At 55.2% G+C, this 27,687-nt stretch overlaps 2 protein-coding genes across 2 annotated transcripts in view; both read right to left on the minus strand.

Annotated features, from left to right (window-relative positions):
* Nucleotides 1-20,743, minus strand: part of LAMC2 (laminin subunit gamma 2) — a 40,793-nt gene extending 20,050 nt beyond the window's left edge. The window contains exons 1-23 of the mRNA XM_054210715.1: nucleotides 20,674-20,743; nucleotides 14,507-14,695; nucleotides 12,140-12,269; nucleotides 11,139-11,237; nucleotides 10,783-10,919; nucleotides 10,292-10,414; nucleotides 9,973-10,162; nucleotides 9,508-9,620; nucleotides 8,979-9,197; nucleotides 7,962-8,141; nucleotides 7,237-7,470; nucleotides 6,866-7,002; nucleotides 6,386-6,539; nucleotides 6,095-6,300; nucleotides 5,742-5,821; nucleotides 5,146-5,283; nucleotides 4,218-4,362; nucleotides 3,827-3,976; nucleotides 3,356-3,470; nucleotides 3,069-3,268; nucleotides 2,323-2,481; nucleotides 2,138-2,237; nucleotides 1,806-1,939 (exon numbers count right to left, since the gene is read on the minus strand). Coding sequence (XP_054066690.1) covers nucleotides 1,806-1,939; nucleotides 2,138-2,237; nucleotides 2,323-2,481; nucleotides 3,069-3,268; nucleotides 3,356-3,470; nucleotides 3,827-3,976; nucleotides 4,218-4,362; nucleotides 5,146-5,283; nucleotides 5,742-5,821; nucleotides 6,095-6,300; nucleotides 6,386-6,539; nucleotides 6,866-7,002; nucleotides 7,237-7,470; nucleotides 7,962-8,141; nucleotides 8,979-9,197; nucleotides 9,508-9,620; nucleotides 9,973-10,162; nucleotides 10,292-10,414; nucleotides 10,783-10,919; nucleotides 11,139-11,237; nucleotides 12,140-12,269; nucleotides 14,507-14,678 — 3,315 coding nt within the window. The 5' untranslated portion in view covers nucleotides 14,679-14,695; nucleotides 20,674-20,743. The remainder of the gene's footprint in view (nucleotides 1-1,805; nucleotides 1,940-2,137; nucleotides 2,238-2,322; nucleotides 2,482-3,068; nucleotides 3,269-3,355; nucleotides 3,471-3,826; nucleotides 3,977-4,217; nucleotides 4,363-5,145; nucleotides 5,284-5,741; nucleotides 5,822-6,094; nucleotides 6,301-6,385; nucleotides 6,540-6,865; nucleotides 7,003-7,236; nucleotides 7,471-7,961; nucleotides 8,142-8,978; nucleotides 9,198-9,507; nucleotides 9,621-9,972; nucleotides 10,163-10,291; nucleotides 10,415-10,782; nucleotides 10,920-11,138; nucleotides 11,238-12,139; nucleotides 12,270-14,506; nucleotides 14,696-20,673) is intronic.
* A 3,325-nt stretch (nucleotides 20,744-24,068) lies between these two features.
* Nucleotides 24,069-27,687, minus strand: part of LAMC1 (laminin subunit gamma 1) — a 66,932-nt gene continuing 63,313 nt past the window's right edge. Inside the window, exons 27-28 of the mRNA XM_054210714.1 lie at nucleotides 27,431-27,530; nucleotides 24,069-27,023 (exon numbers count right to left, since the gene is read on the minus strand). Coding sequence (XP_054066689.1) covers nucleotides 26,767-27,023; nucleotides 27,431-27,530 — 357 coding nt within the window. The 3' untranslated portion in view covers nucleotides 24,069-26,766. The remainder of the gene's footprint in view (nucleotides 27,024-27,430; nucleotides 27,531-27,687) is intronic.

A 27,687-nucleotide genomic window follows, 5' to 3' on the forward strand; every position in this document is an offset into this window, starting at 1 on the left:
CCGATGGCCAAACTCACGGGAAAGAGGGAGCTGGAGAAAATAAACCAGTCGGCAAGATCCAGACAAAAGTATTCCTTATTTATTGATGTCCTCCTTTTCAGAAAATGCAACTTGTGGAAAAATAAAGTCAGGTCCATAATACCTGTCCCTATGCTGTACAACGGGAGAAGGAGGACAAGCCAGAGGCAAGAATACATCTTGCTTAAATAAAAGTGTAAGGCAGACTTAGTACTTGGAATATCCTTATCGAGCAAAAGCATCGCTGCCGCTTTATCAGATAACCAGAGCTAACGAGGGGTGAGCAGGTCCCCCACAGTGTCCTCCTCTGTCCAGGACCTCCTCTTTCACCACCGTGCAGGTTGGGGAGCTTCAGCAGAGTTGACTTCCAGCACCTGCTGGCTCTTTTTATCCTCCCTGAAATGGCATCTAAGGGAACCTGGGAGCGGTGTCAGAGCGGAGCTGGGCCCACAGGAGAGCCATGGGTGGGTGAAGCAAACACCATAGTCCTCAACTCCTCCAAGCTCTGCTCAGATGTGCAGTGGAAAACCCTGCAGACAACTACTTGAGCCTCCAAGAAACATCTAGGACCACGTGGGAGGGAGGGATGGAGGGGGAACTGGGCAGCACCAAATGAGAGGTGGAGACTCATTCAAGACATCGTCAATATTTTTAAATGGATCAAATCAGGACGCTGGCACTCCAGCAGTACGGGACCAGGCTCTCAGACATGAGAGCTTGTGGCTGCAAGTCCCTGGAGAAAGCCCTCATTCCTGTGACAAGTGCTGCAGGGTCTCCTGAGTGCTTGTGCAGAGCGGACACCACCTTGCTTCTCCCAGGCTCTAGGAGACACAGGAAGCTGCCTGGTACCGCGCTAGCTGGTCTTGGAAGGAATGGTTGTGCTTGGCCATGTAAGAGGATGGTAGAGGGACCTGTGCTTGCCCAGGAGGAGCTTTAACAAGAAAGCCATCCCTCAGGGGTTTCAGGACATATAAAGAAGTGTGGGAGGAAGAAAGGGGGTCCTCTCCTCCTGGCTGAAGGGAGCAGGTGGAGCAGAAAAGACTTTCCATTTGAGAAGCCCCAGCAGTTCTCTCCTGCTCTGCTACCCAGGCAGCCTGGGACCCCCTTCTTCCTCCACCCAGCACAGCACGCTGAGCTCAAAGGTAGCTGGCACTTCCTCCCTGAGCTGCATCCTGAGCTACTGAAGGTGAGGAAGACCCCACGGAGAACATGAGTAGGAGGCGGTGGTGGCAGTGTCAAAAGTAAGGACAGAGACTCTCCATCCTTCTGTGTGTGCCAGACCAGGAGAGGGGATCCACAGGGGATGGAGAACCTCTCAGCTGCGAAGTTCAGGCTCTGAACTGTGCAAATTCCCAAGGCTGACACCAAGCAAACCCCACCTGCACCTCAGAGAAACATGGTAGGAACATGCTGTTCCTCAGCCAGTAGCACCTTCACTCAACCAGGCTCCTCCTTCCTCCCGTGACCGAGGGACAGACCACTTTGAAAAATCAGGGACTCTCCAGGGCCAGCGTGACAATGCTAACTTCAGCTGCCACACTGAACTTGAGGGTAAGGGTCAGTTCAACACAATCAAATGCAGCCGGTCCTGCCGGGTTTGGGGAGGGCAGCTGGACCAGGCTCTCCTGCCTTCACAGCCTGGCAGGTGCCGCAGCCTTTCCAGAGTTCGCTCACGGCAATTCAATGGCTTTTGTGTTGTAACAGCCCGGAGGAAGACTCCTCTGGATATCCTCCAGGTTCTTAATATCTGCCAGGATCTCGTCAATGCTGCTTTCCAGCATCCGCACCTGGGACTTCTGCAACACGGCTGTCTGCTCCAGCTCCGACATCTCCTCCTTCAGCTGTTTGCTTCTGGTTTTGGCTTTGCTAAAATTCATCTCAAGCTGCTTCAGGCCATCCTCATCCACAGCACCAGGCTGGTCTGGTGCACAGGAGGAAAACAAGAAAGAGGGAACCATGGATGGGGGCTGAGGATTTGATTAGATTAGATCTTTCTAGATACTTCATCTCCATCCCGCTGCCCAGCCTGTTTACAGACATCATCCCGCACAACTCCCCGCCAAGACCCCAGTGGGGACCTGTCTCCATCCACACCCTACAGCAGCAGCTCAAAACCTACTCATCAGACGCAGCAGCTCTTCCAAGGTGCTCAACGTCTCCTGCACGACCACCCCTGCCTGGCCAGCTTTAGCGTGGACCCTCTGAGCTTCCTGCGCTGTCTAAAAGGCAAGGTGGCAGCTGTAAGCAAAGTCTTGCCCAAACATCAACAGGGCAAGGGGCAAGCTGAGGGAGATGGGGACCCACCTCCTGTATCACAGTAGCATCCGCCTCAACCTCTGAGAGCTTCCTCTCAAATTTGCCATCCACTTCCTTGGCCTCACGCTGCAGGGTGGCCACAGCCTTCTCCAGGGCCAGGACACTATCAGCTGTCTTGTTGGCTTCCACCTTCAGCTGTGTGATCTCCTAGGGAATGCAAAGGGACTTTCAGAAGGGCAGACCATGGCTGAAATCGGTCTGGGTGCACTGGGGCACAGAGCTGGTGGAAACTGCTTCCTTCTACAGGGACCCAAAATTATCGCAGTCTTTCCTGTGTCCTTCATGTGCTCCCACCCGTTGCTCCAGAGAGTTGTTTCTATGATTACAGCTCAATCCCTCCTGCAGACATCAGTGAATCCCTTGGGAACTACAACATACAGTCTGGGGGTCGAACCCACCAACACCAAATCTGGGAGCTCACAAGCCTGCCAGCAATTTAGACTGTGGAAGTGAAAAATCCCCTTGGTTACCAAAAGGTGGCTACAGACAGATGCCTACAGGACAAAAATGCCTGCAGAGACCCCTGTGCACCCACCATCTACAGACAACTCTGCTATCCCTGCAGGATCCACTACAGACAAACGTCAGCCAAAAAGTCAATGCTTCAGGCCCAAAAGGCAACACATCAGGTCTACTATGAACACCCATTGGAGTTGCCAACCCTCTCCTGTTCTTCCATAATTTTCCCTTCCAAACCCTTTTCTGCCAACAATAGCACCAGGGCTTGCCCTCACCTGCTGGATCCCCATGGTGATCTCCTTTGCTTCCCCTGCTGCGCTGATGGCCGCCTTGGATTCAGAAGCAGCACTTCCCAGGATGGCTTCAGCTCGGTCTGTCTTCTCCCTGGCACTTGCGACCATGCTGCTGATAATCGGTAGCCTCCTCATGGCATCTTCGGCTTCCCTTCTCTTGTCATCTGCTTGCAGGTTAAACTCTGAAAGAAATGCATGTGGAAATGAAGCTGCGCTACCTTTGTGAGATCCCACAAGGCAGGGGAAAGGAAGGGTTTCTAAGACATTACCCCGGAGGCTCTTCAGGATCTGTTCCACCTCGTAGAAGGTGGCATTGCCAGCACTCACGGCTTGCAGGGCTGTGCTCCTGGCAAGGTTGGCTCGGGACAGCAGCTGCGTCAGCGTCTGTGACAGACCAAAGGGACACAATAGGCAGATGAAGGACGCAATATGGGAACACCAGACAGTCCCTCAACCAGCTCTGGTAATCATGAGTCATCTTAGCTCTAATCCTTCCAGAAACATGTCTTCAACCTGCCTCACATGGAGGAGGTGCGGGGGTGAGACCCTGCACCAGCAGCTCCACTCAAACGCTGAGGTCTCCCACTGGCTCCAGAAGAACAAGCCCGAGTGTCGGTGTTTCTGAGGAAGGCGAACAGGCCAGGACAGCACGTAGTAGCGGTGGTGCCACGGGCATCCCACCAGGGCTCCAACTCACGCTGAAGAGGACTAAAGCCGCAGACCCCCAGCCAACCTCTTACCGCTCTCTCGCCCTCTCCCCTCCGCAGCAGCTGCTTGATTTCTTCCTCCCAGCGCCCCGTGCGGCTCTGCAGCTGCCTGTACTGTGCCATGTAGGTGTCCACCAGGCTCAGGAGAGCACTGGCGTCCTGCCTCAGCCGGGTTGTTTCCCCCTGAAACACAGAGATGCGATGACTGCCTGGGGGTCCCAACATCTCCCCAGGAACTACAGCAAGAAGCAACGGATGCTTCTCTCTTGCTCCTTGTGCCTATGGCTGGCAAAAGGATGGGAGGATGCATATCCGATGGCTCCCCAGTGGAGCCAGAGCCCTGGGAAGGGCTGACCTGCTGGCAGGAAGAGTGTAGGGGAGAGCAAAAGGGGATTTCCTGGTCCCGCAGGCACAAAGCCCTCACCTCAAAGGAGCTGATGTCGGTCTTCGTCAAGCGGGACAGGGATTTGAGGAGCACAAGGCTGCCCTGATAAGCCCTGTCTGCTTTGGAAGCCATCCCATCAGCATCAGCCTTCAGGCCTCCAACCAGTGACTTCAGCTCCTCATACCTGCACGGATGCAAGGTTGAAGAGCACAGTACCAGCCAAGCTGCCAAACCCCACCACAGCATTAATGCTGCCTCCTGCATTGACTTGTTCACGTTCCCCAAGTCCTCTCCAGGGCCCCACACAGATTTATCATGTTGGAAAAGCTAATTGCAAACAACCCCCTCATCCCAGCCCCTCCGCCCAGCGGGACATCTGCTGGCTACTCACTCATGCTCCAAAATCCAAAGGTGTTTCACACCAGCTGAACCTTCACAGGCTCTGCAGTGGCTCTGCTAATCCCTGCCACTGGATGTTCCCTCCTGCACATCCCCATTCAGCTTCATTCCCCATTAACTTCATTCGGGGCCATTTTGCTCACACCCCACCACTGGTGTGCAAAGTCCCAGCACCGTGGTGGGCTCTGGAGAGGCACCACCCCAACCAGACAACGTGGGGATAAATCTACCCGTGGGCTAAACCTAGCCCAGATTTGCAACTGGGCGCAGAGTCACCCCCATGAGCCTGTTCACACACACGGCATTAAACCCCTTCCCCAGCTGTGGCCATGCCCCCGGGGACCATCACGGTCTGTGGGATGGGAAGCAGATGCTCTGCAGAGCTGCCAACCCTCCACCTCCACCACTCAGACGTGCCAGCAACCGAAATCCAGGCAAGTCCCTGCCTGCCCTGCCTCCAACCGCATGTTTCTGCAGCTCCGCTGGGGAGACAGGAGAGGAGGCATGGACACTTGGCCACCCCCCTCCTCCCTCCCAGGTCCCTCCGGGACACGCAGCAGCCACTCACTTCCCAAGCAGCCCTCGCAGGGAGCCGGAGGCAGCCTCCTCTCCACCGGCGGCTGCACGCACCAGCTCCAGCGCTTGCTGCGCGTCCTCCTGTGCAGCCTTCACAGCTTGCTCAATGGTGTTGGCGGCCTGTGCATGGCTGCAAAGCACAGGAGGGGGCTGGTCAGAAAGGTTTCCCACCTGAGCTTCCTCCACCAACTTCCTTTACTGTTGTATTCAGTGGTGCTGGACCAGACCTTCCCGGGACACACAACATGTTTGAGAAGAGGAGTCATATTTCGCTTGTCCCTCCTGCATCTCCTAAGGGTAGAGGAGCACCAGGGGGAAGGCAGGTCCTGCCTGTTCCAACCAGACATCCTCAGACCAAACTCTGACCCCAAAGATACTTCTAAAATACACCCAGCACCACCCTCTAAGGCAACCGAGGACAGCTCTGTAGGGCAGCGAAGTCAGCCCAGCAGACACATCATCCCTTGCTCCAGGACTAGCAGAGAGGTTGTGGCAGCTGCAGCCTGACAGCAAGGGAAGAACCCCCAGAAAGGGACCTTCTGGGCACCCAGCAAGATCTCAGCCCCCCTCCCCGCAGGAGCAACTCACCTGTTGGCCAGTCTCAGAGCTTCCTGGGCCAGCATCAAGAACTGATTTGAGCCCCCGGGAAGGTTTGAAACAGGAATGGTCTGAGGAGGAAGAGAAGCATGAGTGCTCTCCCCTGCCCCTCCGTCCAATTCAGCAGTGGAAGAGGCCACTGCAGCACATTAAATATCCACAGGCCCCCAAAGACCCCTGCCAGCACCTCTCCACGTCCCAGCCCTACAGAACCAGCCACCAGAATATCTTCTGCAGTCAAAAATGAATGTAACAACTGAATACGTTAAATTCTTCTCTCCCCATGTATTTTTTTTTCCAGTTCTGGTCTAGACTAAGAGACCGTCACCCAAGGATGTTCTTACCACCCGACGCAGAGCGGCTGTGCTACGGTCCAGGTCCAGCCTGGCTCTCTCCAGCAGCTGCCGGGTGTCCTGCACCTGCCTCTCGTACTGTCTCCCAAGAGACCTCAGCCTCTCCACCGTTGCCTTGATCTCGCTCAAGTGGCTCTGAGAGCTGGACACTTGCCCCTTCATCCTGGCCACCCGGCTTTCCAGAGACCTGTCAGAGGCTGGGGAGAAGAAAAGCGAGAGGCTGAAGAGAAACTCATCGCTGAGAAAAATCCTCCCCATCCGAGGGCAGCGGGCGGGTGGTACCTTGCACGCTCAGGGCTTCCCCGAGGATAGCCCGCAGCATCTCCTCAGCCAGCTGCATCCTCCCCTCCAGCTCCTGGCTCTCGGCCCCACCACCAGCTTGCACCTCTGAGAACAGCAGCTCCAGCTCCACCAGCTGCTGCAGGTACAGGTCCACCTGCAACCACAGCAGAGCAGGCCATCAGCCAGCGGGACACCGAGCCCATGGTGGAAAGGCCAGGGTGGGAACCGGGTCCAACCAGAGGATGGAGAGCAAAGCAAGGGCTGGTTTTCAGATGGGGCATGGCAGGCCAGCAGTTCTAGGTCACTGTTTTTTTATTGGCTGAATCAGGTACAAACCCAAGTTTCAGGCACAGCCTGCAAAATCACTTGATTCACACTAGGAGATAGTTGAGGATGCCAGGAGGAGGTGCTTGATGGTAAATGTATGTGTCTCTCCCCGCCTTGCTGCTCAGGGGCCCCGGGGCTGGCAGAGATGCTCACCTGGGCTTTCACCTGGCCGTAGCAAGCCGGGCACTCACTTTCTTCACAGTTGGGACCCTCGAAGCCAGGCTTGCAGATGCAGCTCCCATCACTCCCACACTTCAGGGGCTCGGCGCCAGCCGAGTCACAGGCGCAGGCTGTGGGTCGGAGTGGCACAGGTTCAAAAGCGCCTGTCCCCAACGCAAGTCTCAGCACATCCTTCCATCCACCCTCTACCCTCTGCTTTCCTCCCACCATTTAGCCCCGTGCTCTGCTTCCTGCCCTCCGCTCCCCAGTTTCCAGCCTTGGCTTTTGCAGCATCAACCTTCCCACCCAAGCACCTGCATGGATTTTCTTACTCATCCCCAGCTCAAACAGTGCCCAGTTCTCACCCCTGCACTTGTCGGCCGGATCGGGGGCCAGGGGGTTCCCGAAGAAGCCATCTTTGCAGCGGTCGCAGTAGAAGCCGGCAGTGTTGTAGATGCACTTGAGGCACTCGCCTGTCCGGCGGTCGCAGTTGCCCACGGCGTTGGGTTCCACGTTGCCATTGCAGTGGCATGGCTGGCAGGGCCGGGAAGCCGCTGGGTCTCCAAAATAGCCGTCGGCACAGTACTCGCAGTTGTCCCCTGGGAAAGGAGAGATGAGGAGAAGCTCAAGCTCTTGCCCAGCAGGCAGAGGCTGCCTCGCTGCTTCTGTCCCACAGAAATGGGGGAGTTCAGCCCCGTCAGGGTCGGCACAACAGCATCCCCACTCTCCTAGCCACCACGGCCAATACACAATGCAGCAGGCAGGCTCTTGAAAGCTGGGTGCAACAACTGACCTCGGGCAAGTCGTTTCCTATTTGGTGGGTTTTTTCCTATTTTTTTTTCCCCTCCCTCTCCACACATCCTTTTTCCATCCATGTTATCTGTTTAGACAAGAACCTTTCCCGGGGCAGGGCAATGGGCGTTTACACAGTCCTTGGAGCTGAAACGCCCCGTAGGCAAGCCAGGCTGAGAAGATGGGATGATCCGGCTGGCTCCAAGCACCCTGGCCCACTGCTGCCCGCATCTCCCTGTACAGCAGGTAGAAGCTCTGGAGAAAAGCAGAGCAGAAGCTGCCTGGAGAAGGGCATTACCATCAGCTCCAAGAGGGCAGCGGTCACAGATGACCTCCTGGCCGCCCAGCACCACCAAACAGCCTTGGCCGTTGCTGCAGGGGCATGGCCTGCACCCATGCGGCGGTAGGGGGTCTCGGTAGAAGCCGAAGGGGCAGCTGACACTATTGCCCACGTTTTCGTCTCCCGAGTAGCATTCACCTGAAGGAGGAAGGAAAGGGCTTAGGGCAGTTTGCTGTCACCCCCGGTGGGGTACCTCCACCGCTCCACCTCCTGGCCACTCGCTGCAGCACGAGCACCCATGGGCCAGCATCCTCCACCGGAGCCCTCGCGATCCCCACACCTGCCCGTACACGCTTCATTTCTCTGCCCATCAGTCCGTCACCATGCGGGAAGGACCGTGACCTGCTCCTGCAACGGGAGCCCAGCGAGAGTCCCATGGAGGAGCCCACCCCACAGCATGGAGGCCCGCCGTCACCACCCAAAGGTGGCTGGAGCTCGCTTTTCAAAGCTCATAAAGCTCTCGAGGAGCCACACGTTGCCTTTTGTGCCTCCTGATTAATGCTCACATATTTGAAATTCATTTCCAATTCAGACTTGGAAAACAGCGACAGCTTAACTTTGCGTTACTTTGACTTTACTTGGCAACACTGTGGGGTATTTTAACAAGACAGGTAGTAAAACATGTTTACATCCCCGATATCTACTGACACCACAATTACTTTTAAAATAAAAAGTCAGAAGAAAAATTTGTAATGCTATTCAAGCAGTAGCAGCTGCTTTTTACTCTCTCCATTGAGGATCACCTAAGCCCAATTTGATCCCAGTGCATCTTTCCTGTATATTTGGCCGCGGCGTTTCTGGGCTTTGAGGAGTTTTACCCTCACTCCAGATGTTCCCTGCACTCCAGCCCCCCGAGCCAGGGATCTCGTCCCACTCAGTGTCCCCCACGCTCCCCTGGGGCTCAGTTCCCAGGGCGCAGGCAGCTGTCCTGCCATCCCATCAGCCCTACGAGCACAACGTTGTGGCTTTTCTTACCGGAGTCAGGGTCACAAATTCCTCCCCCCTGGCAATTGCACGGCACACAGGTGCTGAACGGCCCCAGGCCAGGAGCATCTCTGCGGTAGCCAGGGGCACACCTCTCGCAGAACTGCCCCAGGTAGCCCGCTGGGCACTCGCAGCGCTCCACCCAGGCAGCAGGGACACCGGCCACTGGCTGCGCCGACACCAGGGTGACGTTGTCGATGTAGCCGGTGCCTGGAGAGAGACAGAGCCGGTCACCGGCGGGGGCCAGCACCTCCACCTGGACCCAGGACCTGCACAGGTCCCACGTTTCATTACAACACCCATGGGCAGATGGACCGGAGCCAAGGCTTCGCTGTCCCCACTGCTACCAACCTGCTCAATCTCTTCATAATTTAATTTTGCCCATCTTAGGGTGCTTTTTAAAATTATTATTATTTTTAATATCTTTTAGCAAAGGTGTCTCCATCTGGAGACTTGGCTTCTCCAGCAACGAGGAGAAGCCAACCTTGTGCTACCCCCTTGCAGCTCTCCCCCCACTTACTGTACTCCCCAAAGGTGGCTCGGATCCAGAGAGCTGTCAGATTTCCCAGCAGCCTCCGATATTCAAAGTGATTCAGCCTCGGGCTCCACTTGCTGCTCGGGTGCTCGTCCAACCTGCCCGTGGGAGGGGGCAGAAATGGAACCGGTTTCAAGAAAATGAGATGCCTCGTCAAGAAAACGCAGCACCCTCACCCATCTCCTTCCTGAGCTCAAGGCTTTGGGGAACAACCTCCACCCACATGACTAACCCAGAGCAAAGTACCCAGCCCACCCTCAAGCCAGATTTCCTACCGCCCCTCTCCACAAGGTCACATTCTCATCCAGGAAAGAAGCATCTGAGTTGCATCCAGCCCAAACTAGGCAACCATTTGTCACCTCCAAGGGATCACAGCTGAATCCAGGAGCTCCTTGAAGCCACAGCCTTTCTTGCTCACCCTGCCCCAAACACCCCGGCATCCCCCTTTACCTGAACGTGTATGTCTGGCTGACACCACAGGGCAGGACCTTCCCCTGGGGCAAGAAGGGGGCAGTGACCCTCAGGCCATCTCCTTCCAGGACCACGTCGTGAGGAGATGGCTGGCGTCCCCCTCGGTCCAGGCGGTAATCGAAGGAGAGCGTCTGGCCATAGCTCAACTGCTGGTTCCCGAGAAATTTCGCTAGAAAGGGAAGGAAGGGAGAAAATTAAAGGCTTAAAGTCTTGCCTTCCTCCTAAAGGCCTGGTTCATGGGCTCAGATCAAGCAAAGGAGACACCATCACCTCTCCCCCTCACCAACATCACACCTACCAGGTGCCACGAAGTATATCGGCTCCGATCTCCTCGCCGTTATGAAGGCATCCTGATGGCGCGGGGACCACTGGAGCTGGGCTGAGGAGCCGCTTTCATGGACACCTCGCCAGTCTTCGGCACCTGGAGCACCAACGAGGTGCAGTCAGTGGGGACAGGGAAGGCATTTTCAGGACTCCAGCAACTTTCTCAAGCTGTGTCTTATCAAAACCCTCCAGCTTCCTACCCCTTGACCTCCGAGGGGGCAGTACAGATATCCCTGTGCTGATAATAATAAGCCAGGCATAGAGGTTTCCTCCAAACTGGCAGGAAAGACATGATGAAGCAAGTCTACGCTTGCTCTCGCACCCTACTTCTGCCTAGGATCAGGCCATCCCACCCGTCAAAGCACAGGGACTCCCAGCAAGGCTGCAAACTGGCCTTCAGCACATTAAAGAGAAGGGATGGCAAACACCCCCAGGAGCCGTAGGGATGTCCTGCTTGGGCTTCACCTTGCTGGAAGGTGGAGGTGATGTTGTAGATGCTGTGGTTGTCCGCACTGACACACACCGATGAGTGCCCGTAGCAAAAGCAGGGAGAGCATCCCGTGGGGTTTCTGGCATCCAAGTTATAGAAGTGTCGCTTGCACCTGGGAAAACATAAGACGGTGACAATGTTCGAGTCTGTTTTCTCCTGTTCATGGCCAGCACAATCAGCCCTCTAATGACAGCCATGCAACACAGCTGTCACCATGGTTCAAGGTCATCGCCAGGCTAGGATGGCAAGGTGGGCAACTGCCAGGGATGCAATTGTCAGGGAGATGGAGGACATGCCACCCAGGGGTCCGGCAAGTCCTCCTGGCACCCACCTCTCGCAGCGCTCTCCGGTAGCGCTCGCCTTGCAGATGCAGCGGCCGGAGAGGCAACCCCCCGTGCTGCCAGCTGGGTCACACTCGCATCGCGCACTCCTGCAACAGGGACAGTGGGAACCTCTACCTGGAGTTCCAGCTCAGCCTGGGAGTTCAGTGCCCCCAGCTGCTTTACAAGACAGCAGAGAAACACCCCCCCACACCCCCCAGCTACCAGTCCCATGCTAGAAGGGGAAAAATAATCAGCAGAGCCATTTCTCCGAGTAATCCACCTGCAGCAGTATGGATGCCGGGCTGAGACAATGCCCAACGCCACTGCCCCAGGACACCCCGGAGCACCAGGCCCACCTACAAGAGCAAAGCGAAGCTCTGCTGAGCTTGATAAACCCTGGCTGAGTCTAATAGACCCTGGCGGAGCTCCAACAGACAGCAACAGCCAGGGAGGCTCAGGCAGGAGGCCAGGCATGGCAGCACAGCTGCAGGCAGCCACCCTTCGCACGCTGGGGGCCCCGGAGGAGAAACGGCAGGGTGAAGCAAGGAAGACGAGGAGCTGGGGAAGCCAAACCAGAAATGCTTCAAAAGGTGTTTAAACAGGGCTTCATGCAAAGGAAGGGGTTGGTTTTTGCATGCACATCTGCGAGTGGCACCGACACCAGGCAGACCCATGCACGGGCAGGTTTTATATCACATCAGCTAGCCCAGCTGTTATCTGGCACCTTCTGGATTATAAAGCAAACACCTCGGAGCATGGCTAAGGTCAGCTTTTGACACTATTGCGTGACAGCGAGCTCTGCAGGGTGGGATGGACGTCCAGCCCCACTCGAGCCTGCTCTCTCCCAGCGAGGTTAGCTTAAGGCTATCGGTGTGCTGCCGCGAATCAAACCACCTCTGCCCTTGCACGGGGTGTTTTCAGCCAGCACAGGCCCTTCACAGCAGCTGGGAGAGCTCTGGAGGCTGGCCCTCCAGCTGTCCCCATGCCACCCATGGTCACCAGCACTTACTGTCCGTTCCTCCGGCACCCAGCCTCGGAGAGGGACTCAAAGCCCGGCTGGCACTGGTCGCACTTCTTGCCCATCACGCCAGGTTTGCAGCTGCACCGGCCGTCACTGTCGCACTGTGGGCTGAGGGCACCTGCAGAACGAGGAGAAGGAGAGGTTTGGATGGGCGCCTTCCCACACCGTCCTGGCCATGCTGCTGGTTGAACAGGGAGCAAAGCACCGCACCGTCATCGCAGCAGCAGCCCAGGTGCAGTGACAGGCACCCAGCACAGGGATGAGACACCGGGTCTGGATGTTAAAGCGGCTCCAGCTTCCCTGACTGATGCAGGAGACGTGGAAGAGATAAATCCCATCCGGCATTGACCAGATGCCCAGGACAAGGATCCTCTTCCCTACCATAAAGGTCATCGTGAAGGTCAAGACGGACTCCAGAGCATGCAAACCAAGCAGAGCATTTTCTTCTTCTTTGCCAGACCCTCTGCTAGTAGACATGGGTAGAACTTGATTTTGGTCCCTCTACAAGGATCCTATAGGTACGAGCTACCTACGTGCAGAGGAAACTGAAACCTGGTGAGGATGAAGGAACCATCACATCTACTGTGTAACCACCACAAGACCCATGGAAAACACCCCAGAGGTAGAAATCCCATCTCACAGCCCTGCAGCCTGCAAAAAGCCACTGGAGGAGCTGGAGAGGCTGAAGTCCCTTCCCAAGCACCGCGGCACTTTGCACTGCCTCCCTTCCTGAGGCACAACACCATGAACTCAGGAATTATTCTTTCGCTTTTACAAGGCAATTAAAAGCCTTTGCAGAACCCGCCAAACATTACAACACCCAGGAAGCATCAGCCTGACTCACAAAGCCAGCAAAAGCCACCGCTCCCTGCGTTGGGGTTTGGCCTCTGTTCTGGAGATAGGGATGGCAGCTGGGAGGGGCAAGCAGCTCCCCACAGGCAGCTCCTGGCAGGCATCAACGGGTTCATGGCCACCTGCCAAACTCAGGGCAGAGCGGAGCAGGGTCCCTCTCAGTGAGGCAGGGATTGTTGGTGGAGATGTTGGAGGGAAGGGATGCCATCCAGGGGGACCTCGACAGGCTGGAGGAGTGGGCCCATGTGAACCTCATGAAGTTCAATAAGGTCAAGTGCAAGGTCCTGCAACTGGGTCAGGGCGATCCCCAATATCATTACAGACTGGGGGATGGATGGATGGATGGATGGATGGATGGATGGATGGATGGATGGATGGAGAGCAGCTCTGTGGAGGACTTGGGAGTACTGGTGAAAAGTTGGACATGAGCTGGCAATGCGCGCTCACAGCCCAGAAAGCCAATCGTGTCCTGGGTGCATCACCAGCAGCATGGCAAGCGGGTCAAGGAGGGTAATGTTCCCCCTCTACTCTGCTCTCGTGAGACCCAGCTGGAGCACTGCATCCAGCTCTGGGGTCCCCAGCACAAGACATGGATCTGTTGGAGCATGTCCAGAGGGGGCCATGAAAATGGTCAGAGGGCTGGCGCACCTCTGCTACAGAGAAAGCTTGACAGAGTTGAGGTTGTTCAGTCTGGAGAAGAGAAGGCTCTGGGGACACCTTATTAAAGGCCTTCAATATATAAACAGGGCTCAATATATAAAGGCAAGCTTCACAAAGACTTTCAATTGTGTCATAAAAGTGAAAGGATAATTCTGAGTTCACAGCATTGTATCTCGGGAGGGGAGATGGTACAAAGACAGAGAGACTTTTTACCAGGGCCTGTAGCGTCAGAACAAGGGGCACACATTTTAAACTGAAAGAGAGGAGGTTTACAGTGGACGTAAGGAAGAAACGTTTTACAGTGAGGTTGGTGGGACACTGGAACAGGTCACCCAGAGAAGTGGTGGATGCCCCATCTTTGGAAGTGTTCAAGGTGAGGCTGGCTGGGGCTCTCAGCAACGGAAATACTGGAAGATGTCCCTGCCCATGGCAAGGGGATTGGACTAGGTGATCTTTGAAGGTCCGTTCCAACACAAATCTTTCTGTGAGCCTGTGATTATTCTGGGAGGCAGGTGGGTCTTGAAGCCTGGCTGCAGCCTGGAGCTGCTGAGAGGTTTGGAACTCCCAGCACCCAGCAGTGAAGCACCCAGGGGGAGGAGGAGCTCCTGTGACTTATGGTGCAGGAACACAGCACAGGGGCTCTGGCACCTCCCCAGAAAACCCCACCCGGAGCCAAGCTGGCTCCCATCTCCTCCTGCAATGCTCTGGTCTGGCATGTAGGGACTTGGAGCGTGACCTAGCCCGTGTGCTCAGCAGGGCCTAGGGAGACGTACAGAGCAGGCACTTGAAGCCTCGGTACACCCTTGACCCAATCCTGTCCCCTCCCAGCCAGTGATCACATACCCTGGGGGTGGCAGCGGCAAGGCAGGCAGCAGTCCTCCTCCCGCTGGCGGAAGAAGCCCTCCTTGCAGCGCTCGCAGTGGACGCCCTCCGTGTTGCCCAGGCAGCCGAGGCAGCGGTACCCGTTCCCCGTCTCCCTCAGGAGGTGCCAGTCGAAGACACACTGCCTGGACATCCCGTTGCAGTCGCAGACTGGGGAGAGAAGGTAGACATCTTAAATGACGCTTAAAGATGAGGACACCAGCTACGAAGCTGTAAGCCCACCCTGATGGCCAAGGAACAAGTCCAGGCGACGCAAACCTCCCCTTCTTGCTCTGCTAATAATGAGCCCTGTCCCCATGTCTCTGCGCTTACCCCCGTGTGTCTGCATCCATCAGCCACCCCTGTGCCACCAGTGCCCACACCGTGCTCCGCATCCACTCTCGCCAGGAAGAAAAGCGACAGCTGCCCACGCCACTGCATGGCAAATGCCAGGAAGGACAGGCATGAGATTTTGCATCCCGCTACAGCCAGGACAGATGGGACTGCTGGAGAGCAGACTGGCAGATATCTCACCAGACATGCCTGCTCCAGCACCCTTCATTGCCTTGCCCAGGTCTTCTCTTGAAGCCACCTCTCATCTGCTTGCCAAGCCCTCAGTGGCCAGTACGAGAGTGGTTAAGCCTGAGGACCTTTATTTCAGACGAGTTCCTCAGCGCCACCGAGGCGAGCAGCCACAACTGAGAGAATGGCTGGCAAAGGCAGGCAGGAGAAAGAAATACCCTGAGGGGAAAAGCAGGGTCTGGAGGGGTGCTGACGAGCGGCTCCAAACCACCTTGATGCTGCCACGGGATCCCCAACCTCCCTCTAAGGAACTGTGCTCTCTGCTGACTTCCTTGGGACACAAAAGACGGTCCCCAGCTGCCCACCCCCAGCCCAGGTCACCTCTGACAGCACAGGGAGGTGGAGGAAATCCAAAAGCAAGCAGAAACCTGCAGCATGGATGCAGACAGCAGGTCGTACTTGATACACATGGAGGCTCCTCCTTCCCAGTGCTCTTCTGGCATAGCTTAGCCTGAGGATACAAGGTCCCTGTCCTCTGCGTCTGTGGTTCCTGGACCAGGCGATGCCTCCTGCGCTCACCACCCAAGCACGCAGCACCCGGTGCTCACACCCGGGCACCGCCACCCCGGCACACCCCACTGACACCCGCATACCAGACGAAGGCACTCAGCAAGCGGCAGCCCAGCCCGCTGCCGAGAGGAGAGATGACCTCATGCGCCAGCAAACAGAGAGGGGTTTTTTTTTCCAGCTCCAGCAAACTTGGTTCTTCCCTTGCAGCCTGGTCGCCAGGAGACCGAGGCCCAGCTGCAGTTGGTCTTCTGCCACCCCAGGCGCCTGGGAGGTGAGCTGTGGGTGCAGAAGCCTTGCCTCGTAGGGTATGAGAAAGCATCCAGGGCCTCGGTGGACATCACCAGTGAGCAAAAGACAGAGACAATACAAACAACCCACCCAGAGCAGCGGCGTGGGACTTTCTCAAGGTATTTGGGCTCACCTTCACAGCGGGACGGCTCGGGGTCCATCCCACTCCCCATCCCGCCACACTAGAGCTAGAATATCTCAAATTGGAAGGGACCCATAGCAATCATCGAGTTAAACTCCACCCACGCAACACCCTACATCTACGTAATCCGGAGGATTTACTGGGTTGCTAAATTACAGGCATGAGCACCATTCCCCCAGGGAACGAAAACCTGTCTTCAGGTCTTGCCCTAAGGCTGCAGCACGTGAAGAGCCAGCTCTCCAGCCCTGGCAGGGATTCAGCTCTCCCTAATCCGAAGCCATTTAAGGTGCTGTTGCAGATTAGTGCCACCAACTCATCAGTGTAGCTGTTCCTGTTGCTGGTCTTCTCCTGGAAACCTGAAGCCTCAGGCAGGTTCATCTTTACCAAAAGAGAGGCACCGGAGTTGCTAACGAGATGGAGCACCCAGGAGATGCTGGAAGATGAGGACCAACGGAGGACAGGATGATTTTTGTATCCAGGTGCCCTAAGGCTATGCCCTAAGATCATCCCATTCTCAGACAGCTGTGGAGAAGAACAGGCTCCACAGACGAGAAGCTTTGAGCTGGATTTCTTCAGTGCTCCATCGGGATGAAGGAGGTCCGTGGCACACCTCCAGCAGGGCATCAGTCCCCCAGCTCCCGCCCAGCAGAATAAAGCGTGAAAAATGACTGTTTGCTGTGCTGAGACAAATTCCCACATCAGAAAGGCTTGGAGAAGGAGACAGGCAGCTTTGGGCCTCTTAAATTGTCTTCTCACATTCACAAAACCAGAAAACGAGGTTGGCACTGGGTCTGTGAGGAGCAGATCCGATAGCCCTGTACGTACGAGTTGGTCTGCAAAGACTGCTCCTTTCATCAAGGGATCAATAAAGCTTTCTATGCAACGAAGCCTCCACGACAAACAAGCCCTTCCCTGCTCCGTGCCTTTGGGACAGCGACCCAGAAAGCCGTCCATCTGCTGCCCTGGCTCCTGGGTTTCCCCATCACCCGACTCCACAGCTTTCTCGCTGCAGGAAGAGATGCCTGTGTCTCCTGGGGCTCCACCAGCACCAGCAAGCAGGGACCACACACCGGGAACCAAAAGCTGCCATGTGGTGTCTTCTCCTGTCCGCCACACCAAGATAGACACCTCATTGGCACGGTGGAGCTCTGACCTCCACAGCCCAGCTCTTCCCCGAGCCCTGGGAGATGCCTTCAGCCACCGTACGCAGGCACACACCACCGTGGCACGCGCGCTGGCTCGGGCAAGGCTCCGCTCGCACCAGGGCAGGAGCACCCTGAGCTCTGCCGCTCGGCCGGACCCCACACGAGCCCGGGTTGACCCACGCAGCTCATTTGCAAGCAAAACGGGGTTACGTGCGCTAATTACGAGCGCACATCTAGTGCCGGGACCAGGGGAGTAACAGCACGGGAGACTAGTCCACACCACCGAACCAAGGCAGAAAATCCGCTGCATCATAGAAGAGCGGCTGGTTGTCGGCTGTCGCTTTCACATACGCGCAGAAGTAAGTTCAAGAGTCTGCGGAAAAGCAGCAGCTGCCTGAAAGCTGCCAGGAAGGGGTGGGGGGTGGCGGGGGGGAAGACAGTATTTTAAAACCTGCATGCAATTAAGGCTGCTGTAAAAATTGTCCGAGTAGCATGAAAAGCAAATCAGGTCTTTTGTTTTTAAAACAAACAACCAAACCACTTATTCAGCACTTTTCCCCCCCTATCACATTGCACCGCGCTTAAAAGGAAAGCTGATAAAAGACCAGCTTCAAGCCGAGTGAGCGCGTTTCAGAACACCAGTACTGCAGACAAAAAAAAAAAAAAAAATTTGAAATCATTCAGTATTTACAAAATACACGTGAAAACCCGATTTTGGCCAAATACACTCATCTCCAGCCTGTACGCCAAGGCGACCGAAACCCCGACACTGAATTACCTCTGGGCTGAACACACTTAAGCATCGCTGCGCTGCACCCTCCGCTACAGTTGCACACGCGAGAGGACCCTCTGGATTTCTGAAGCTCGCCATGGGTCTGTGTGCTGTGGGAGACCCACCGCCTCCCACGGGACACCGCCGGCACCTCATAAGCCCCATGGACTCGCACAAAACACAAACACTGCAGATATTGCTACAGCGAAGCGGACCGCAGGTGGCTCCGGCTCCTCCTCGGTCTTGCGGGGGGTTTTGGTCAGAGCCGCAGCGGGCAGGTCGGCCGCCCGCTCCCTGGGCGACGCTGGTGCTTGCGCCCGGCTCCCACCCAGAGCAGCAAGGCTTTATGCAGAAAGCAATAAAGCAATTGCACGTAAACACGTTATTTAAAAGGGATGCCAGCACACAAACAAAACCCCACAAAGTCTGAATGCTCACGGGATATTTAGCCCCGGAGGAAATGCAAGGAGAAGCACCTACAGGCCTCAACCTAATCCCGGGTGCGGGAGGGGAGAGGGCCCTGCAGCACCCGGTCACGGGGCAGGGCAGGGAGCGGGGCTGGCAGCGGGATGGCAGGGCAGGGAGCGGGAGCAGCCGGCCGTCCCCAGGCCTCACCTTCTCCTCTGCTGGCGCTCCGAGCGGTGGGCAGGAGGGACACGGCCAGGCAGCACAGGGCCGGCAGCCAGCACCCGGCCATCGCGTGTGCCGGCAGCACGAGGGCCCGGCCGCAGGGGCTGCTCGCGAATGGTTTCCTATGGCTTTTTGCCTCTCGGGTGGTTTTTATCAGGGTTGCTCCACCTGAGTCACTCCCAACAGGAAGAACGCGTGTGCCGTGGGCTGACTCACCCCAGCAGGGAGAGCCCGGCCCAGGCGCCCGCGTCCCTGACGAGAGGGGCATTGTCGGGGCGCAGCACCCCCAGCAACCCCTGCCTGCGCCCAGCACAGGTGACAGCCCCGGGGATGAGAGCAGCGCGTGCCCCCGCAGACAGCCCTCCTGCCCGTCCCCTCCATTCCACCCACCGCCACGGGCAGGGTGGCGGGGCTGGGGCGGGAGCGCGGGGCTGCCCGGGCACGCAGGCGGCTGCAGGGAGAGAGATGAAACACGATGAGCTCACGGGAAGCCTGGGGAGGGCGGAGGGGACTGCCGGCTCTGCCAATCCACGGGAGCAGGGCTCAGAACCGGCCAGAAGAGGTGACTAGCGGGACCCACCACCAACGGCTGCTGGGGTTCAAATAGACCCCGAAGGCAGCTCTGACACCGACTCAGAAAGCAGATCCGTCGGGATTTACCAGACTGTTGTCAGTTTCAGGAAATCCCCAGACCTAGAAACAAGGTGGAGGCCGGGAATCTTCACACACCGTTGTCTGCTTTTGCTCCCAAGGTAGAAAACAAGGTTGGATGGGTCCTTGGCCTGACCCAGTGCAGTTGCTTTCGTGCTAGACAAAGGATGAGGTGTGGAGACAGAGAGGGGAATGGGCTCATCTGAGGTTGCTGATGCATCTCGGGTGACGATGCATCTCCCCTGCTTACTATCATGGGACAGCAGCTGTCACAAATGACCGCAAGTTGTCCATGTGCACCAACACCATTAGATGAAATGAAGATGCCCATCAAATTTGCCCCCATTCCAAGGCCGGTTGCCTTTCAGGTCACCTTCTGCATCGGGGACTGAAAAGCAACCCAACAGGCAATGGTGCTGATGTGCTGCTCATTTCAGAGCTAACAGACCCGGGGTGATTAACATCTAGGTCCCCATCCGAGCAGCCTCCAGACACTCATGCACCTGGAGCTGACTCAGAGGACTTTCCCCCACGGCTTCTGGTGATCTCATGGGTGCAAACAGCCCGAATTCACCACATCTTTGCACCTCCCTTTGCCAAGCTTACCTGCCTCTGCTGATTCAGTCAACTATCTTCTATAAACAGGCTGTTTCCTTTTAATTTCACAGGCTGGATCTTAATATCATTCACGACAAGGAATTCAGCTTCACAAAAGCGCTGGTGGCATGTTGATTTTCGGCACCCAAGGTTGCCTTATATGATTTTCTTTTTTTTTTAATTATCTTTTTTAAGAAGCAAGACAAAACCACTTACAGCATTCCCCGCCACATTTGGCGGTTCGCAGGGTCTGCCTATTTCTCTGACAAAACACACTTAGTCCATTCTGCTCTGAAGTCCATCACTTGCCCCAAACACCTTCCTGCCCGCTGACACCCCTCTGCTCGGGAAGCTCCTCTCCTCCTGTCAGCGCAGTGGTTCCCTTGCACCTTGCCCAGCCCAAGTCCTTGGCTGACTTCGCTCTTGGAAGACCAGCTCTCACAATCCGGAAGCTTTTCCCTTGTCTGGCTCCTCTGTGTCATCCTTCCCGTCTCACCGCTATCACCCCACCGCTCACCTCACTTCTGCAAACAGTGCACTGACACAGCTCGCTCTCCACTCATTTCTGCATATTTACTTAGGTTACTCTTACCTCGTCATCCTCCACCAACCTTCAAGAGCACCTCTGAAAAACACACAAATGCACGTGTGGCGCTACCCAAAAGTGTATTTTTCTGGGGCCTTGGTTTTCTGAAGAGACCAGGTCTGGAACAAATTGGTGCCCACCACCCTCACTGGTGGCCACAACCCTGCACAGAACAAATGCTGCCCATCGCTACAGCAGCGCCCTTTAGAAAAGGTCTCACATAAACACAGTTAACAGAAATGTTACCTTTTAGAGTGAGCGTAAGCGATGGGAGGCATGAAGAACAGTGGCTCTCATCAGACGCTGCAACGGAACAGCATTTCTTCACTGGACAACCCGGGTCTGCCCTTCCCCTTTAATCTGTGACGTAAGGGGTGTCCTTCCGAAGATGTCCTACGCTCCTTCTTCATTACTGGACTAAGAAACCTGCTACAGCAAGGAGACCACTGCAGCGGCTGGCAAGTTAATCAGTCCTTGAGGACACAGCCATGGCAGAATTAGCCACTCCAAAGACAGTCTGGATCCACATAATAATCTGAATTTTGCTGATGGTTGCCAGTGGCAAGTGATGGATGTGTGAAAGCCCCGAAGCAATAGCTTTATTGATGTAACCAAGGAAGAAAACCCATTTTGGTGGCTCATGAGAGATAAACACCACCAGGATGTCGTCCTTGCAGCCCAGCACATCCCTGGCACCCTCAGGCCTCCCTCCACAAGGGACCTTCTGAACTGCAACATCCTCCTGCAACCCCAGTCCTGGGCTGCTGCTGCGGGCGGCCTCACGTCTCCTTTGCGGTTTCTGGAGAAGTAGTTTCTCTCAAGCTATTTTCTGTTTGTTCGACCAAACCGTCCTTCCCGCCGCCGCCACACATCTGCTCCATGCCAGCTGTTTGAGCCCGAGGAGTTTCTCTTCCAGTCCAGCAGCAGACCTTTATCCTGCCACCTGGCACTGCCTTGGTGCAGAAAACCAGGGATCCTGCCACGCCGGTATCATCAAACACACAGCACAGCAATAGAGCCTGGACTTCGGTCTTGCCTTCTCTAGGCGTGTGCCTTGGGCTTCTGAAGGCAGGCTTCGGGCCAGCACGTCAAGCTGCCTTCCCTGGGCTGGGGCCAGGGTGTTCCCCCTCATACAGCGCTGTTCCCAGACAGAGAATCCGTTTTATACCTCAGGATTTGAAGCACAGTGATCTTATGGGTCAATCCTATAAAAAATAAATAAATAAATATATATATATATATATATGTATGTGTGTGTATATATCTTCCTTGTTCGGGAACACATGGGCTTCCTTCAGGAGATGTGGCCTTCTGGCAGGTTTTGGTTTCATGGCTGCTTTTGGTGGGTCCGGAGGGGCAGTTACAGACAGCAGGGGGGCAGCCCTTGCTCAGGGCTGGCAAAACTCCCTGTGCCAGGCAGGGCTACCCCCGCGCAGGGGACATCACTGGGGCAGGCAGAGGGACACCGTGGACCGGCCCAGTGACGGTGAGCAAGCGGGGCAGGGCCAGGCAGCGGCACTGCAAGGAAGTGCCATCGCCTGGCCTTGCCTCGCCTGTACCCTGCCCCTGCCAGCGAGGGGGCGAGACAGACAGACGGACAGACAGACAGAGGGACAGACGGAGATGAGGGAAGGCAGCAGTGCTGTCCCACCGCATTCCCCTCTCTGCCTCCAGCCCCACAGTGGTGGCTGCTGGTCTTCGCTGGGGACCTCAGTGGGATTTTTTTGCTTACACCGTGTTCCCGATGTTGCTGGGATGGGGGCAGGCAGAAGGTATTGGTCCAGCAGGTAACTAGACAGACTAACTAGAACGTGGTCCAAGATGTCACGGTTGTAGATGGGGAGCGCAGACACGGCCAGCTCAGCGTGGTGGCTGTATGTCCTCCTCCTCTTCCACAGATCCACACAGACACACTAGAGCTGCCTCCTCCGAGCAGCTGCTCCCAGCACTTACTAACTCCTGACGATACCTCGTCCTCCCCAGAAATGGGAGAGAACCTGGCTCAGCAGCCCCACGAGGTCAGGTCCCCTGAAGTCCAGCCTCCCCAGCACAGCCCATGAAGCCCCCAGGCCCCCCCTCCTCAAGCAGCTCTCTCCCACTCCACTGGGAGGAGCACCCTGACTATTTCTACCCAGCTGCAAAGACCCCAAGTGACCACTCTGCCCCAGTTCTTCCCATCACCAGCTGCTCTCCAGGCCCCCCTTGCCCGCTGCCAGCCTCTCACTTCTCCAGGGAGCACACGAGAGGTGATGAAGCTTCAGCTTGGACAGTGAGAAAAGCCACTGGAAATCAGAGGAGAAAAATAGCCCCCAGGGCACGGCTTGGTCACGCCTCAGCAAGGTCCCTCCTCTTCCACCTTGAGGTCAAGCTCAGCCCAGGCTGAGCAGAACCCTCCTGAGATGTTCTCTACCCAGACTCCAAAACACGGACAGAGCACTTCAGCGAGCTGGAAGCAGCAGTTCTCGTGCTCCCTTGGCTCTGCTCCTCCCGGCGGCAGAGCGTGGCACATCTTGCCCTCAAAAACCCTCTGATTTCAGACCAGCCTGATACAAGCATTTCAGAGACTCAGCATAAACCTACAAAAGCCTGTGGCTTCACCTTTATTTGGGATTTGGCCCAGGCTTCACAGGACAAGCACTGATGCTGTGCAACCTGAAGATAAAATGAAGGGCACAGACTCGCTTCCTGAGATGAGTGTTTTAGCCTAAAAAACAGTTTTAAGAGGCTCCACGTCAAGCTACAGCCCAGGCAAGGTCAGCACCTTCCAACCACCCGGTTCTCTGCTGACTGCTACCCACAGTCCCGCGGCAACACCAGCATCGCACCAGCCGGGATTCGCTCAACAGCAGTGCTGGCCAAAAAAAAAAGGAATTTTAGAAAACAAATGCATTAGCAGCAATTATAGTTGAAGAACAAAAAGCTGAAGCTAGACAAACTGAAATTAAAAAAAATAATAATAATGAAAAGAACTTACCAGTTGAGAAGGGATTAGCTCTGATGCAAGTTAATGAGACACGTGCATTTTCCTCTGCTGAGAAAAATAAAAGAAATCCAGTCTGCAGCTGGAAGACGGGTGTGATCGCAAAGCTGCCCAGTCTGTTATCACAGTAATCGGTCCTGACATTAAAAACTTGCTTAATTCAGGAATAAAACTTATCCCAGCTCTGGCAGACAGAACCCACAGAGGAACACAGAGTACCCAAATTTATGGTAGTTTCCAGTAGAGAAATTTCAGCTTCTTCATTTAGGGGTTTTGGTTTTCTTCCCAGGAGCCCCATCCTTTTCCATGTCTTCAGCTGAAAGCAGACAGGATTTCACCCCTACGTCGCAAAGAAACAGCCCCCAGTCCCTCCAGGCTTTCCAGGAGGACAATACAGCTCCAATAGCATCAGCATCAACAACATAATCTTACATTATTTTTTTTTGTAGCCACGGCAATGGAGCAGTGGACATAGGCAGAAACCAAAGTCGCCATAGCCACCTGCAGCCCACCACATGAGCTTCCCAGTTTTCCCTTTCTACCACCCCAGTCCAGCTCAGCTGATTAACTAAGCAAGAGGCAAATCCTACAACTGAGACACATCCCCATAAACACTGCCCGCCCCCAGCCCCAAAGCAATATTCAAAAGAAAGCCAAGGTATAAGGGGTTACAAATATTCAGACTTTATTATAAATAAGAAATACTGTTTTATACATAAAAACTGCAAGTGTTGCATTTTGTTCACCGCCCCAGACAGCAAGACCACAGATTAAGGCAAAAAGCTGGAGTGAAGGCACGTACTGAGGGGCCGCAGTCAGGAGTGAGGTGACGAAGGGACTGTCACACGTCGCCCGTGACGCCCAGCACTCCACCAGCACCCGGCGCATCATCACATCACGTACAAGAAATAACTGGACTTATACAATGAATAATGGCTGTACTGCAGTAGTGATTAAGAGATCGCTTATAAAGATTTTTTTTATTTAAAAATAAAATTCTGTTAAAAACAGTTTAAGAAAAAAAAAAAAAGAGAAGAAAGCAGGAAACCTTAGGCCTGAGGTCAGCCAGGGCACGCGTGCATCTTCGCGTCTGCTCTTCTCGCAGCCGTGGCAGAGAGGTGACGCGGTTACAGCCAGCCATGGGACCCGAGCAGCCGGACAGGACACCCCCTCAGTGTCCCGCGCGCGCGGACAAGCGCAGGGGAGCCCTCCTCCAGGCACTAGGTGTTGGCAGGCAGGGGGGCGGATGGTAAGAATCTCTAAGCGGAAGGGAACAGGAGCGCTGCGGCGTTTGCTGGAACAGCCCCTGCCCGGCAGCGCTGCTGCCAAGGGGGCACCAAACCTCCCACCTCACACAGCGGTATCAAGACATCCCCAAATCCAGCTCTCCAACCACCTCAACGCCGGGCCCGGTCTCCCGACAGCGCCACAGCTGCTCACAGCCCAGCTGCCAAGCCACAGCCCCTGCTCCCCCCGGCCCAACGTCCCCAGGGACACGGGACACGGAAGGGGCTGCGTCGGGGCTGGCTTTGGAGGGAGGGCTGGAAAGCCCGCACCAAGGGGCAGAGTGGTTGTCGCTGATGCCCATGGAGGTGCTGAGCACACGGGAGAGGGAAGACAGTAGGAGCCCAGGTAGGAAGGAGAAATACCGAGCTCTAAGGGAGGAATATACGGTGCACGCACCCCGATGGCTCCAGGGGAAAGCACAGAGGAGGCCAGGCTGTGCCACTCCGGAAATATGGCTGGGTGTATTTACACACACATACGCACACACAAGAGACTTCCTCACACTATAATCATGATTTTAAAAAAAACGGAAAAAAAAAAAATCACATTCACACAAAAAATATAAATTTGAAATAATTAATAGCACCAGTGTGTGTCAGATAATAATTTCTTCCCCGCTACGCAAACGTACGAAGTTGCATAGTGTTTAAGGATAGATATATACTGGATCTCAAGGAGGGGGCGGGGGGGTGCCAGGCTGGAGGCGAGGAGGGAGCCGCAGGGAATGCTCTGGCCTCAGAGGGGGCAGGGGGAGCAGCGAGGGGCTCCCCGCCGCCCCGGAGGCGCTGCCTGGGCAGGGAGCCTGCGGAGAGGCGGCAGCGGCGCTGGGGAAGGCAGAACTGCCCCCGGAGCCTGGCCTGAAGTCCCTGCGCTGCGGTGACTGGACTGTGACGGGGAGACCGGTAGGCAAAAAGAAAGGAGGGCACTGGTAAACTCCAGCTCTCTCTGCCAGCTTACAAACGGGCAAAAGGCGAGAGCAATGCCAGGAGATATAAAAATGCCACTGTCCTCCTTCAGGAAAAAGATGGAGAGAAAGCCCTTTTCATTTCCCCCTTCTTTCCCCACCCAAAGGCACCGGGCATGAAGGCCAGTGCAGCTGTCAGAGCTCTCTGGATGGCAGCACTCCTCTTCAGCGAGACTGCTGCTGCTTGAACAAATTAATCCGACAACCAGACATACATCATAAAAATAACGATTAAAAAAATTCTCTGTCAATTCGATAGCAACACCAACAGATGGGAAGGTAGCTCACGGCTTCCATGCTCCCCAGCCTGGACTCCCCAGCAGGCAGCTGCTTCCAGAGCGGACCCAAAGCCTCTCCATGGCCCAGGAGTGGGGCTGGCCAGACCTACCCCTCCACCGGCACCCCACATTCCCACAGAGCTCCTCGCACAGGCCGCACTGCTCTCAGAGCGATGCATCATCACGGAAAGCATTTCAGAAAGAGGCTTCAGCTATTTTGTCAAGGCTACCAATGCTGTCGATTGGCCACTAGTTAACAATAAAAAAAAAAAAATTATAAAAATTCACAGGGTTAGAAGTTGGGAAGAGGGATCTGAATGAGTGCAGCTATACTGGCCATTACAGTAATACTTTGGTAGCCATCCCCTTCCTTCATAGGGACAGAGAGCTCTGGGACTGAGGATTTTACAGTCAAGGGGAGAAGAGAGGAGAGAAAGTCGGGTTAGTTTTGCCTTACCGTATACAGCTCACATAGTTATTCCTGAACCACAGTATGAAGAGTCCAGAGCATCTCTCATCCTTGCGCTAATCAAAGGGAAACTTGTGTCTGAGAGAGGGGCAAAGGCGGAGTGCTCAGGAAGACAGTTTATATAAAAAAACCCTTTGATGCCCAAAGACGGATATTTAATTTGCTTCTCTTAAAAAAAAAAAAAAAGAAAAAAAAACCCAACCAAAAAAACCTTCCATCTTATCCTGATTTGAAAAGAAAACAGTGGCTGCGAGCAGCATAGAGTTGGGAATTTGAAGAAGGTAATGTGTGTTAAGGCACTCCATAGCCAAACCACCGCTCCACCGCTCACCGGGGAAATACCCCCACCCCCAGCGCACCCTTAGGGTTTCTCAATGGACGGGGTGTTGAAACAGCCAGAGGGCAAGGTCTTCTTGATGTCCTCCAGGTTGCTAATGTCCTTCAGGATCTCTTCAATGTCCCTGTTGTAGGCCTGTATCGCATCATCTTGCTTCCTGGCTTCTCTCTCGAGGAAAGACACCTTCTGGTCCAGGTCTTTCTCTTTCATCTGGTCTTTGGCACTGTTCAGGGTACCCTCGATCTCATTCAGTTCGTTCAAGTCCACTGTCTCCAGTTGCCCTGAAAAGTCAGAAACAAACAGTGAAGTCCATTAAAAAATAAATAAATAAAAAGCACCTTTGACGTACTGCTTTTGGGTGCTTGCCCAGCTGAGCCCATACCCGTACGGAGATCTCCACCAGGACATCTCTACGTTAGAGCCAGCGTTTAGAACGGGACCAACTACGTCACACCTTCACTGCCTCAACAGCAGTCCTCAGCTCACAGAAAAGTGGTACCAAACATTGCATGACAAGATTTGAGGCCACCCCAGGGGGAAAAACCCCATTTCTAGAAGTGACCAGACCCATTTGGTTCGTGGCAGAGCGCCGGCAGGGAAGCCGACACACCACACCGGCTGCCAGCATGGCAACGCCAGGCAGCAGGAAAACACTCAAAAGCATAAGGCACATTAAGGACAGTCTTACCTAATTGATCCAGCAGGTTGTTAATGATGGCAAGCAAGCTGTTCACAGAGTTCTTCGCTTTTCTTGCATTGTCTTCTGCCTCCTGGGCAGCCTGTGAGGCCTGCACGGTATAAAAAATGAAAGCACAAAAAGGCTGTAGGGATTACGAAACCATCGCCTCTCCTTTTCATGTCTGCCCAAGCAGTTAGTCACACACACCCCTGGCACCTCTCCCAAGGATAACACCCCTGCACCGAGATCTCCATCACAGTGTTGGC

Source organism: Rissa tridactyla, chromosome 8 (assembly GCF_028500815.1).
Source record: "Rissa tridactyla isolate bRisTri1 chromosome 8, bRisTri1.patW.cur.20221130, whole genome shotgun sequence".
Classification (NCBI taxonomy): Eukaryota; Metazoa; Chordata; class Aves; order Charadriiformes; family Laridae; genus Rissa; species Rissa tridactyla.